This window comes from Centropristis striata, chromosome 4 (assembly GCF_030273125.1).
Source record: "Centropristis striata isolate RG_2023a ecotype Rhode Island chromosome 4, C.striata_1.0, whole genome shotgun sequence".
Lineage (NCBI taxonomy): Eukaryota > Metazoa > Chordata > Actinopteri > Perciformes > Serranidae > Centropristis > Centropristis striata.
In genome coordinates, this window is record NC_081520.1 from 24,477,356 (window position 1) to 24,491,034 (window position 13,679).

Consider the following 13,679-nt stretch of genomic DNA (forward strand, 5'->3'; position numbering starts at 1 on the left):
GACGGAATCCCCTATGAAACGAACACAACACCTGCACTGACCATCACACTAAGCTTTATTCTGTCTCGCCTTCCTATCAACAACTCTTGCATCACAAGGCAGGTTATCGAATGAGTGCTGCCAGTAACTGTGACCACAAAATCCACACACACACACACACACACACACACACACACACACACACACACACACGCACACACGCACACATGCACACACGCACACACGCACACGCTTTAGTGCTCTTGTCATGTGGTTCTGTTTATTCTCGTCAAGTCTACCAGACCCGTTAGTCTGTGGGCCGGTAACATGAGTCTGTTGTGGTGTTTAGCTGAGACCTGGGCATGTTGTACAATCATCTTCTGCTACATGTCTTCCTCGGTCATGTGATGTGAACGGGCAGAAACATGAAGGTCAAAAGGTGCTGTAGCGATGAGTTGTGTATTTCAAAGTGTGCGTGTGCATTTGCGTGTGAAATAAAAGTAAAGTAAGCCCTTCTGCTGCCTCCTTGGTCAGTGCATAAAGCCATCTGTTTACCATATGCTGAACTGGAGTTGAGCTACTGTTAGTCTACTGTTACACAATAATGCTATATACCCTGCTGATGTTTGTTTTTTTACTCTACCTTGAAAACAAAATATATAAAAAATGTTCCTCTTTCATCTTAACATGCGCGTCACGCTGAAGGTAGTGATGGAATTGGAGCGGAGGCTAAAAGCACCTCGCCTCAAAACCAAAAACAACATAAAAATATGTTTCAAGAAGGAAAAACAAAGCAAAGCTACAACGCCTTCAGTTCAAATATTTGCTGACTACTCAGCCCACTCCACGACAGGAGCACTTAACCTTGGAGAAACAGGGAGCACTCTCAACAGCCAGATAAGACGGACAAAGACGGACCTGTTAGCAGAAGTAGCCTGTATACAGTAACCAAACATGTACTGTACTGCAGCTTTGAGACCCTATGGAAGTACTCTTCCCAATGCTGCTGCTCAGTTACTTTGAAAAGTAAAGAAATACATCTTCTTGTTGGTTAAAGATAGTCCTTAGTGCATATGTAAGCAAATTTAACTTGGTATACCACATTAGAGCAACAATACACAGCTACTTTATCTTACAGCTTCAAAAGAATTGATGCTTCACTGACTTAAAATAGGGAGAATGCTGCCCTTATTTCCACTGTGCGCCCTTAACGCCTGTTCTCCATTATGTAACTTTGGTAAGCAGTATGATCTCCCACAAGGAGTGCTGTAAAGTCTGAAGTCACACACAAGCAACTATTTGATTCTGGAGGGGGTGGGGATTGCTTATGAAATGGCTGCCGGTGACATACCTGAACCAAAGTCAGGGAAGTGGGCAACAGAAAACGCTTCAGCAGCCTCTACGGACATCATGTCAGATGTGAAGAGACTGAGGAGTTGATGGAGGAAGCTAAGAAGAGGATAGGAGAGAGTGACCAAGCAAGAGGCCAGGGGATAAGAGTAAATCTCAGACTGGCTTTTAGTTACGTGCAAGAGCTTTGCAAAATAAAAGGCTGCAGATAGACTCAAAGCTGGTCTTCTTGTTGTCGTCCTGCTCTGTCTTGGGCCATTGCACTTGCATAATGTTTGGCTGTGTTTGCAAAATTGTTGACTCGCTAATTTTTGATCATAAGTAATGTAATCATAAGCAATCCATGTGTACAGATTTTCATATTAGGGCTGGGCAATATGGACCAAAAGTCATATCCATATATATTTAGGCTGATATACGATACATATCCCGATATTTTTATTGCAAAATGGGAGCAAATATTCCGTCAAAGTCAAAGCCAAATATGACATGTCACAAGTAGTTTTATTGAAACCGTTTACTTGAGTGAACATAAATACTGTATAACAACATTACAAAAAAACATTACAAAAGTACTAAATATGACAAACCCTAGTAAGGGCAGCATTTATATACAAAAGAAATTATTTTTTTGACTACTCCGATATATCCGATATGGTCTTATTCTATTTCACATTTAAAAATATATTGATATATTTTTTATATCGATATATTGCCCAGCCCTAGTTCATATTGACAACAGTAGTGTAGAAGTGAATTGCACTCTGAAACTGTTGAGGCAATAAACTGGATTCGATTATAATTTTTCAAGAATTGTCATCTTAATTTTTAATACAACATTTCAGGAATCTTCAGGAATTCCGCAGGAAAATTTCTGTGTCACACATAATAATCCTTTTGTGCCAAATAATCTACATTTAGTGCATGAAATACTGCGCACTATGAACAATCTCTCTTTTTAGGGCTGGGAAACTGATATACACAACCATGTACTGTAGTCACTAATCTAGGACAGGGAGTATGTCTATGTTTAACTGTAGGAAGACAGGAGGCAGGTGTGGTTACACCGTTAAGTGTAAATGACAGAGGAACAGCCTATAGACCTAAAGAGGCATGTCTCCACATGAGATGCACAGATGGTGTTCCTCGGCTCGGTGTTCGTTACTGCACCTTGTCCTTCTTGTTCTGCTAACAGCAGACTCATTAAATCCTTGGCCTGGTGAACCTGCTCTGCTTGTGTGCATCTGGGTCAGAGCTGATGCACGAGTCAATAAAAGTGCAGGAAGTGACTTGCACCACAAATGATTCATGTCAAGTGTGTATAACGCAACATAATACTTTTTATTATTATCTGAAACAAATGCTAGAACAGAGACCTCAGCTCAAATCAAACACTGCCATGACTTGTACCACATTCTGTTAAAAGGAAATGCTTTACAAAAGGGAGACGAAAGGAGGGAAACAAGGTCAGAAACAGACAAATGCTTCTGCCTCTCTTTCTCCTCACAGCCTTTAGTCATCCACAGCTGACTTTTGACCACAGGAGAAACAATACACTGACACACCTCAAACCACAGTAGCAGTGTTGTTGCCTTATACAGGCACTCTACAAACCAAACAGAGAACTGAAATCAAGGACTGACGCTGATATTTCAAGTGGGTCATTACATGTGTGCTACAGTAATACTGATGTTTCACAGGTTTCAAATGTAGGTGCTGCAACCTTTGACAGCCGTGCCACGTCACATGATACCCCTGCAGATTAGTCACAAGGAGGATTGGAAGCACCTCTTTTTGTTCAGCAGCCACAGCGGAACAAAGTTCATCAGCTCTATTCACCATTTTTCATTCCACTTAAAGATTAATTCAGAATAGAAGAAAACCTTCAAATGTGAGTTGCGTAAGTCTGGATAGAAAAAAAAAGTTTCTCCAACACTGTCCTTGACAGTCACTGTCAGTCCTGAGGCAACAGTGTGTGGCAGAGATTCATTATTGCACTGCAGTAACGTTATACTTCATTGGTGTGGTGCAAGGGGCACAGACAGCTGTTTGTGTGCGTCTGTATGAAAGAGACGTTGGCGGAGAGAATAAGAGAAAAGTAGTGAGAGATACAGGGTGTGAGTCAGTGAGTAGTCAAGTGAATATCTGAAAGAGAAAAGAGACAAAAGATTCTGGAGAAGAACGAGAAATCAACAGAGTGAAAATATTACTGCGATGCAAGAGCCAAAGCTCACTCCAGTCTCAGTGGCTCCTATACACTGTATTGGCCGTGCTGCTACTTGAATCCATATGTAGGTTGGGTGGGGAGTTAATTGGACCTCAGCTGTTATGTAATACGCATTAGGGGTCACTCAGAAATGCCCTTGGCTGCACCCTGTATGTCCGTTCCAGTGTGTGTGTGGATTTGAGCTAATCGTGAGCAAATGGCAGGCGAAGTAAACGGTCGAACAGGACTATAATGATATAAGGCATATGGGGAATAAGCTCAATGTATGTGTGCGTGTGCGGGGGCATGCATCCGGGGTATGACTTCACCAGCTGCTGCTGCTGCTTTGTTGTATTACCTAACAGAAAATTGGGACCACATGTCCTTCTTGGCATTACTGGGGTGTGTTAAAGGCTTGCAGGAGTGATATCACCAAGTGTCAATTTTCATACATGTGTCATATAGCATAGAAGGTTTTCCTTTTAGTTCCACTTTGGGTTTAACTCCACTCTGTTCCAGCTTCCATTCACAATACATGCTCAATCATAATCTGAAATTAGTAACATATGGTGTAGTTTCAGACCAGTTTGTCCATATATTGATGTGCAGGATATCTCAAAACTTTGGTCACAAATTTAAATAAAATTCACTTACAGAGATACACTCTCAATTCCAACTCCATTCTCATTTCTCAAGTTAACTGTAAACAATGGCCAGCACATGAAAGAGGAAGTCTTGGCCTAAATATCCGTTATCTCTATATCCGCTGGCTACACTGAATCCCAGAAATAATTGCCGTTACAAGAGGCTACATCATTATCAGACCAATAGCTGATGGCTTCCAAGATTACATATCCAGTAGTGTAGACCATAAGCATTAGCACACTGTTACCACCCGCCCCTACAAAAAGGTCCAACACTACTAACCATTACCAACATACTGTGCGTCAGGCATAAAAGGACATCTAAAAAGATATTCTTTACTGTGACTATGACTCATATGTTGATGTAATCGGTTCAAGATGCGTCCAAGAATCACCTCACTAATATTATGGCTTTGTTAGCCAATATATACAGCGAAAGTTGCTTTATCCCGATAGTTAGAAGTACACATTATCCTGCTGTGTGAATGAGCTCAGGACTGGAGACTTTGACCCTCCTAACGATTGCAGACCAGTGGGAGCCTGAGCAGCTTTTTTCAGCTGCAGATGCATTTGATTTTGCCAGGAAAGGTCTTGCCGGGCTCATGTAGTGTGACAGAGTCCAAGACACTCGTGAATGAAATCTGAAACTGATCCTGGGCAACAGCCAAAGCCCAGGGGAGAAGAAAAAGAAAATTATGCAATAGAGAAGTTAAATCATCTTTTGACAACGTGAAACTCTGCCTTGCTTCACAGCAACAAGGTTTTAAGCTCAGACATGTGTACAAGTGGCAGATTTTTTTGTGGTTAAAATATGTGATTACTTGTTGTTACGTGTGGATTTATGAAAAATATCTTATAGTTTGTGCCAAGTATTCAGTTTAACCCTGTTTCTGATGTTCACAGTCTCATAATAGGACAGTAACGTTTTACTCAGTGGTCTCACAGAGCAAGATATTAACAGTCTCTCATAGGTTCAGCTGAGCGATGTAGGCCTATATCTGTCAAGTCTTACTGAAGCGTCTTATTACCTGGTGTATAAAAAGGTACCAACAGTAATAAGAAGTGGTGTTAGTTAATAAGTTAGCTGATAAAATACATGAAAGGTAAGACACAAAACAATCAAATGACAAAGCTAGACTGGATTTCACTTCAAAGCCACAAAAGTCCCTTTCAAAGTCCATTCAAAATGACAGGCTATTTGATGTTGCACTTCCTGTTAAATGATTGTGTGTTACCGTCACCATATACAAAAAAAAAGTATATGGTCAAAGTATGACAGTGTGTCTGTAATTTAAGGATAACATTTCAAGTGATAGGAGAGCCCGTGTGAAACTTCAGCATAGTGAGAACAAAGTTACAATATTTAACGGCTGGTTATAGGCAGAAAATGTGTCAAACACTCACACAAACACAAAGCAAACGTGCTCAGCTTTTCCTCTTAAAAGACTATGAATTTCATTCAAATTCTGAAGAGGGCCTTGGCTCAGGATACAGCACAAAGACTAAGCCACCTGAGTCATCAGAAACAAAAGGACAATAACAGTGGTGACGTCTTTGTCTTTTATGAAGATACAGATACGCACATCAAAGGCAAATCATCCACTCATCTGCAGCCACCAGGTAATATCATGCAAATCAACCCCAGTCTATGACATCAGTGCACTGATCAAATATTGGCAAAAGTTCTCACAAAGACAACATTTGTTTGCAGTCTTGTTTGCAAACTATTTTAAAACCAGTGTAACCACAATGGTTGGTGCCTGGGGCACAGTTCTCATTAAGTACTCTCAAATCTCTGTGTGAAATGTAATGTGTATTTCAAGGGCAATACACAAAAATGTATACATTAAATGCTATTGAGATGTTGGGTTTTTACTTAACAAAGCTATAATAGCTTGTAGCCCAGTTTTTATTTTCTCCTCAACACTAACTGTTGTTCTAAGGTTCTTATTTAACAGGGTGACTGGTAGAAAGGATACAAAACTATATGAATCCTTCAATATAGACTTTTTTCTTAACAACATCTTCTGAAAAAAAGTGTTTTAATTAATACTGCAAAAAGTTTCATTAGCAATTAATCTGCCATTTATCATCTAAATTAATCCACTAATTTTTTGGTCAATAAAATGTGAAAAATGTCCACCCCAGTTTCTCAAGTCCAAGGTGAAGTTTTTAAATGTCTTGTTTTTTCAGTCCCAAACCCAAATATATGCAGTTTAATATGATATAAAACACAAAAAAGCACCATGTATGAAAGGATGGAAGATGCGTTTTCTAATCACTTAACCCAAACAATTGTTTATGTTTATCGAAGATATAAAGATCACTAATCGGAATCAATTTATTTATTTATTTTTCTATATTATTATATACTATACTGTGTATATCTCTGCATATATTTAAATATATTTATTCAGTGATGATCATACCATTACATGCAACAGCCAATTTAACCTATTTAACATGCTAAAATATTTTTCTCTCAAATGTGCAATATCTGTAAAATGCAAAGTACTTTCAGGAAAACAAACAAACACAAAAAGTAATATATTTATAATAAATGCCAAATAGCAGAAATGTATGTATATAATGTGTATAGAATGTATGTATATGTCATATTGTTTATATTCTTTATTCTGTTTTACATATCTATGTGTCTGTATCTTGGGCTGCTGTGGCAACTAAATTTCCCCACTGTGGGATAAATAAAGTCTTATCTTATTTGTCCCAGTCTTGCTTTAAGCAATGATGAAGAGCATTTTCATTTTAGTGGCATTGATAAACTGTTTTTTATTTTGAAACATAAGTTGTCCTTTTGCAGATCAAATTAAGTTTTGTGCTGCATTGTAATGCAATATTTAAAGAACTGTAACAGAAAATGTGTTTCAGTACTTGAAGAAACACTGTAAATCTGTTGCACCGTCTCCCCCTAGTGGAGTCTCAACATACAGTTTCTATTGAATGGCAGTGTGTGAAACAACCAGTTATTCCAGGAAACTGGAGACTAGAGAGTATGACTAAACAGGAAGTGGTCTCACCTCCTGGGCTGAGAGCGACGGTCATCCTCACCACTGCCCGACTCCTGGAGAAAGACAGACAGAAAATTAGAAGAAAAGAAAAAACAAATGAATATTCAATACCTGCGTCACTTCACATCAGCCCTGTACCAGCAACTAGCATTTCAGAAAGGACACACTGTATCACATTGACTCAAGAGACTTGGGAGGTTATTTGCATCACACGCTGAGTCAGACTCAATTAACCTTGCTTAAAAGAGTGCTAAACTAGCTGGCGGCGAGAGTGGCCACATCAAGCCTTTTCATGTGTGACTTCAGTTACAAGGCAGGCAGGGCCAGTGTGGTATTTTAACTGAGGCTCAAAGCAGGGACCAGGGATAAGGCTGAAACAGACTGAGTGTCCATGCCCTCCCTTCTCTGTCTCTCTTTTTCCAAAATGCAATCATCCTCCCCCACCACTGCAACCAGCACAGTTTGCCGCACACACACATGCACAATTTTAATCCCAGCCTGTTTCGGTAATCCCTCACAAAACTAAGGGAACTTTCTCTTTGGCATCAATCTGTCAGGCCAAAACCCAGATACATACAGCATGGATGGACACACAGGGATAGGCACAGACATGGAACACTGGACAATAATAAAGATGCTAATGCCGATGATGATGATGATGATGATGATACATGATGATGGATGAGTAAGATCAGGTGGAGAGGTCAGGAAGTGCAGAAGCTTTAGGAGGAAAATGGAGTTTTCATCTATTCCCGTGTCTGCTCTCCAAAAGATGTGATAAGGCCTGGAGAGGCAGCTGGCTGAATGATGCTCTCGGCATCAGCAGCCCAACACCCTGCCTTCAAGGCAAAATATGGTGACACAGGAGAAATAGGAGTCTGTGCATCGACTCTGATGCTTCCTGCACACACACACACACCTGACAAAATGCCTAGCTCAGCAGATTTCAAAGGCAATGGCATACCAGTATACCATTACGCCACTGCAAAGCACTCAGACACACATTACTGATGAGTGTAGAGACTGTATGCTTCCAATATGTCATTACAACAACATACCATAATAAGCCCAGCCATGGCTCGTATATAATGTACAGGCTGATCTCCATGGTTACCATGCCACCGCACAGATGTGTAGGGAGTGGTCTTATAGCCAATGAGAACAGGGGATTTGGTGTGCTGCTAGGCAGATCACACAACCACTGTCGGGTGGCTACTCCCCGCTGTGATGAAGGCAACATGCTCACTGTATTAATTGATGGGTCAGTAATATGTGTTTTTATTTGCACTGACAAAAGGTTTAGGAGTCAGCTTACGAGAAAATGTCTATCACAGATATGCTGAGGTGGTAATGGCATTCCTGCTGGCCGCATCATTGTTGTTACGTTTTCTTTCTGGAGCTCATTTCCCAGCTCTTTCCTCCATACAGAGCAGTGTATAGAATTCTGCTGTCCCTTTCCCCAGCCCCCTATCCCCCCTCTCAGCATCAAACATCTCACAAGAGTGCTCACATGGCTGCTTCCCATCAGGAATGGGTCTCATGACAAGCAGCTGGTAACCTCAGCCTGGGATCCTTTCACTGCCTCAGAGCTATAAAACCCTAGCTGCTGGGTCTGGGTGAATTTTAAATTCATCATAATTCATGTGTATGTGCATTTATTTGATCTGGTCACAGACTGGTCAAGATTTTGATGCATGTGTCCAAAGCAATCACCTAATAATAAAAAGCTCTTAAATGTAATGCCATTAAGTAATTTGTGTTGTAGCCATTTTAAATTATGACCATCACGATGTTTTAAGGTTATCTCCTAATCCAGACTCCATAATTTGTATAGCTGTCCCATCAAACTGACCTTGATACCTCGAACACAGAGCGTCTCTGCACTGAGGTTAAATTGAGCTGCACGCGGCTGGACTCCTGTCATGTTGTGTTACCCAGGAAACCAGATTTTTGGCCACAAGATGTGTCTTTTAAGAGGGCAGTCTGACACTTTAGCAAACATCAGCCCCTGCTTATATCACTGTGGCCAATTTATCATATTCCTGGATGATGGCATGGGTCTTATCTATGGCAGCCACACCATCACCCGGCCTGGGTCTGTGTTGAGAGCCTGAAGCCAGACATGGAAAGCCTCAAAGTGTCAGAGGGGATAAGAGGACTGTCCCACTGCGTCCAACAGGGCCTGGCAGGCCTGTCACACTAACCTGCTTTCCAGGTAGCTCCTCTCCATTCACTGTCACTCCACTAACCAGTGATAATAGTAGTCAATTTGTAGATGTGGTGCTGACATGACTTTGGACACATAAGGTAGCATATTCCACATATATAACTATATAATAAACTTAACCAATAATTAAATCTTCGAAGAATTCAAGCTGTAATTAAAGGAATGTTTAATTTCCCAGGCGGATCCGTTGGGATTACTTAGGGCTCCCAGGGAGGAAGTCAGTTAGCTCCAAAAAGCTAACATTGTAAAGCTAAGTTGGAGTTAGTTTTTTTAAAAACCGTGTCACCTTTAGTATGAAACTGAAGCAGTTAACACAAAAGTAAATAACTTGCAAGACAAACTTGCATCCCTCTGCAGGACTGTGAAGAGCTACTTTTAGGTTACAGTATGATGCTAACAGCTAAGTTAGCCACCCATGTACATTATATCCTGAGCAGTGAAAACTGGGCTAACGGCAGTCTTGCCGTGACAGACCAAAGAAACTGAGCCAAAATGTCAAACCAGTTCACGGATACTCACAGACACAGAGGGGCTGGAGGTAGTGCTCGGTGTCGGCGACCGCTGGACGGTGACCAGCGCCATCCCGGCTGCTGCTGCTCACACCTCGGTCACCTCGGGGACTGGAGAACCGGGACACCAGACATTATTTTGGGCAGGATCTACAGTATGTCGAGCTCCCGATGTTATTTCTCTGGTCGTTGCTTAGTTGCCCCTCTGGGGTCAAGCCAAACAGAATAATTATAAATATCCGGTCTTTACTTTTTTCAAAATAAAAGTTCATATTTAGGAAGCGTTGAATTGAGTGGACAATAAATTACAAAACAACTAGTATAGGGTTGGTATTACACTAAGTATTTAGATGGTATTAACTTACTAGTTTGTTATGTTGTTGTTTTTTTTCAAAGGTTCCTGTAGTCGATAATTTACGTTTCCTTTCAAAGCGGACAATCCTGCGCTTTTATTTTGACAGGATCATCTCCTAAGTTTCCACATTGTTTTGTCAGTGAGCTTAACATATTGCTGCCTTGCCGGTGTGAGGCGCATGCGCCAAAGCGACCAGCTGTCAAACTGGGCAGCTGGTCGCTTGATGGATACACGCTCCCATTCATGCAAAGGTCACTATCAATTGATCAGTTAAAATAAAAATAATACCAATCGATTTGCAAGTGGAAACTAGAACTGTAATTGTAGTCTTAGTACTGTGTGTGTGTGTGTGTGTGTGTGTGTGTGGTTGGGGGGGGGGGGGGGGGGGTAGACTGAGGTATTAGATAGGTGACATAGCATCATGAATAATGCATTAGTGTGTTTTTTTCTGCTGCTACATAGGATGTGGTAAAGGAGGAGACCTGACCTTACATCTCCGGGGGTTCCATGTTTTTCAGTTACTAGCATCTCCTGGGAGATGAGATGTGGGGGTGGGGGTGTGAAAGCAGGGGGAGGATGATGGTGAAAGTCAGAAGAGGTTCAGAGGAGGAAAACAGGTGAATGATGGGAGGAGATATACTTGCACCTTAACACAATCAAGCCATATCTCAAGTAGCCTTAAAAATCTCATGTTTTTTGCATGGTCAATTCATTTGACTGAAGAGCAAATATTGCTGTGAGTGTATGGGACAGAGTGGAAGGTGTGGATGGGTGTGAAGCTGAGGTCTATACGGGGATAAGAGCCTCATTTTGATTCACTTCATTGCATTATCTGGGTCATTGCCTCCTCCTCCTCCTCATCCTCCTCTTGTCTTCTCCCTGTCCTTCTCAGTATTCCGTCCCCTCCTCCATCTTTCTCTCCTTATTTCCTTTTTATTGATCATCAAATAAGCTTGTGTTAAAAACAGGAGATGTGAAAGAGAGAAAAGAGAAAGAAAGTGAGACAAAATAAAACTGAAACTAATAAGGAGGTACTTAGGTGGTGCAATGACAGCGTTTCACATGAAAAACATAGAAAGGAAAAAGGGAGGAAGGTGGAGTGAGGAAAGAATGTAAAAAATAAAAAGAGAAAGCACCTGATATAAATGACTGCAAATAAAGGAGTGACAGGATGATTGATTTCTTATCCTGCCCACATCCTCCCCCCTCCATATCCATCCCTGCAGTTTGGGTGTAGCTGATTAGGCCGTGCATACTTTGCATGTATGTGCGCAAGCGAGCAGCTGTGCATATAAATCTACCTCTATTTGTTTTCATTTGTAGGGGTCATATGCTGGTGCCACTGAAGTGGAGACAAACTGTGTATTTGCATGTGTGTGCGTAACATTTAAGCAGTGCTGTAGAGCTCCCGTCTGCCTTTTTGACTGATAAAATTATTTCCAAACCACATTTATGAGAACAAATATTACAAAAGAACAGCTGAAAAGATAGCCATAGTGAGAGCGAAAAGGGTAAGTGAGAAAAATACTAGATCCTCTTCAGACAGGTAACCACAGCGGAGAGGGAGAGACTGAGAAAGCGAGTGTGTAGGAGCAAACAAGATTAGGATTAGAGTAGAGGATAATTCTACTTCAGGGACTTAGTATCAAGACAGAGACAGTGGGACTAAAGACAATCCTCCTTGTAATTAAAGCTCTGCTATCCACAGGAGATTGCATCAAGGACCAGTGTGTATGTGTGTGACTGTGTGAATAATAGAGGCTGGTTAAATGGTTGTGTATATGGTAGAGTGTGTGGATAATAAAAGAACAACAGCAATAGTTGGGTGGCATTTTGACCCCATTTTGCACAATACAGTTTAATATCAGTGATAATTAAATAACTGCACATAAAAAAAAACCTCCTTGACATCATCTCTTTAGTCTTTAAATGTAAAATTGCTCCACTATCCAGTTTTTTATCCATTCAATGATTATTTTCACTCATGCCAGTCTGCTTTTACTAAAGACACCATATGCATGTAGATAAATGATGATGTCATTGCTTAAATTACTGTTTTTTCCCCTTTGCCAGTTGAGTCCACACCCTAAGTCCCTCACTTTCCTCCTCTCTGTGGAACTCCAGTCCCCCCCAGTGGCCAGCTTATGTTAAAACATGCTCCATGGACTCAAATTACATGATACTCCTTATAACCGACAGGGGGGGATATGACCCCATTAAAAATCAGCTTTCACTGAAGCCTGGGATGTAGCAGATGGAAGAAAGAAATGCTTGTCTTTATAAAACATGTGTTGTTAAAATATTATTTGTTTCAATTCTTTTGGAACTACTATGCCAGCAAATAGCTGAGACGAGGAATATAGTGACATTAGGGCCCTCTAACCTAGAGTTGGTTTTACTTTACTTGATATTTGACAACCATTCAACAAAGGACATTTTCTGTAAATCATTTCAAATTAATTTTTTTTATTAGTAAAAAAAATATACAATCAAGTTGTTGCACAGTTGCTTGCAGGGCCTTTGCTTCCAGAGCTTATTTTATTTTATTTATTTATTTATTTATTTTTAGTATTTTTCAACTAACTGTTTTATTGACATGGTGTTCAAATTCACTGTTTGATCACTCTCACTAAACTCCACCTTGCTTTTGAAAACAATTTGAGAAATTGTGACTTTAGACTCGACTTGACAAAATGGAAAAAGACTTTGCAACTGGGCTTGGACTTTAACACCAATGACTCCACTTGGACTTACAGAACAGACTTACATGTAATGCAAAACAATGACTTGGATAAAATCAGCTGGATGCGTTACTTGCACCAAACAGCAGACAAACAAAGTTAGCGACTAACGTGAACAAAATGGAGCATTCAGCTGTTAAAGAGACACATTTTTCCTCACAAGTTGGTTTAGACCAAACTTGAGCAAAAAAGGCAGTGAACATTTGACATGCCAGCCACTTTATTAGGTACACCTGTTCAACTACTCGTTAATACAAATATCTAATCAGACAATTACAAGGCAGCAACTCATGCATTTAGAAATGTAGACATGGTGAAGATGAGCTGAAGTTCAAAGTGAACATCAGAATGTGGAAGAAAAGTGATTTAAGTGACCTTGAATGTAGCATGTCCCAGCTTGTGTTCCAGTAAATCTTAATCTATTCACACTTCAAACATCTGAGTGCTTTTACTGTTTCAAGGCTTATAATACCTGCTTCAACACATCCTCCCCAACTCTGTCCGGTTGGACTGAAGTACAGTACCAGTGAAAAGTTTTGACACATCTTCTCATTCAATAGTTTCTTTATTTTAATTATATTATTGTAGATTAATATGACAGACATCAAAACTATGATGGGACACGTAAGGAAAAATGGT

At 40.4% G+C, this 13,679-nt stretch overlaps 1 protein-coding gene across 1 annotated transcript in view; it reads right to left on the bottom strand.

Moving 5' to 3' along the window:
- Nucleotides 1-10,107, bottom strand: part of ssh2a (slingshot protein phosphatase 2a) — a 31,508-nt gene extending 21,401 nt beyond the window's left edge. The window contains exons 1-2 of the mRNA XM_059331355.1: nt 9,955-10,107; nt 7,218-7,261 (exon numbers count right to left, since the gene is read on the bottom strand). Of these exons, the coding sequence (XP_059187338.1) occupies nt 7,218-7,261; nt 9,955-10,017 (107 nt within the window). The 5' untranslated portion in view covers nt 10,018-10,107. The remainder of the gene's footprint in view (nt 1-7,217; nt 7,262-9,954) is intronic.
- Between the last annotated feature and the right edge of the window lie 3,572 nt (nt 10,108-13,679).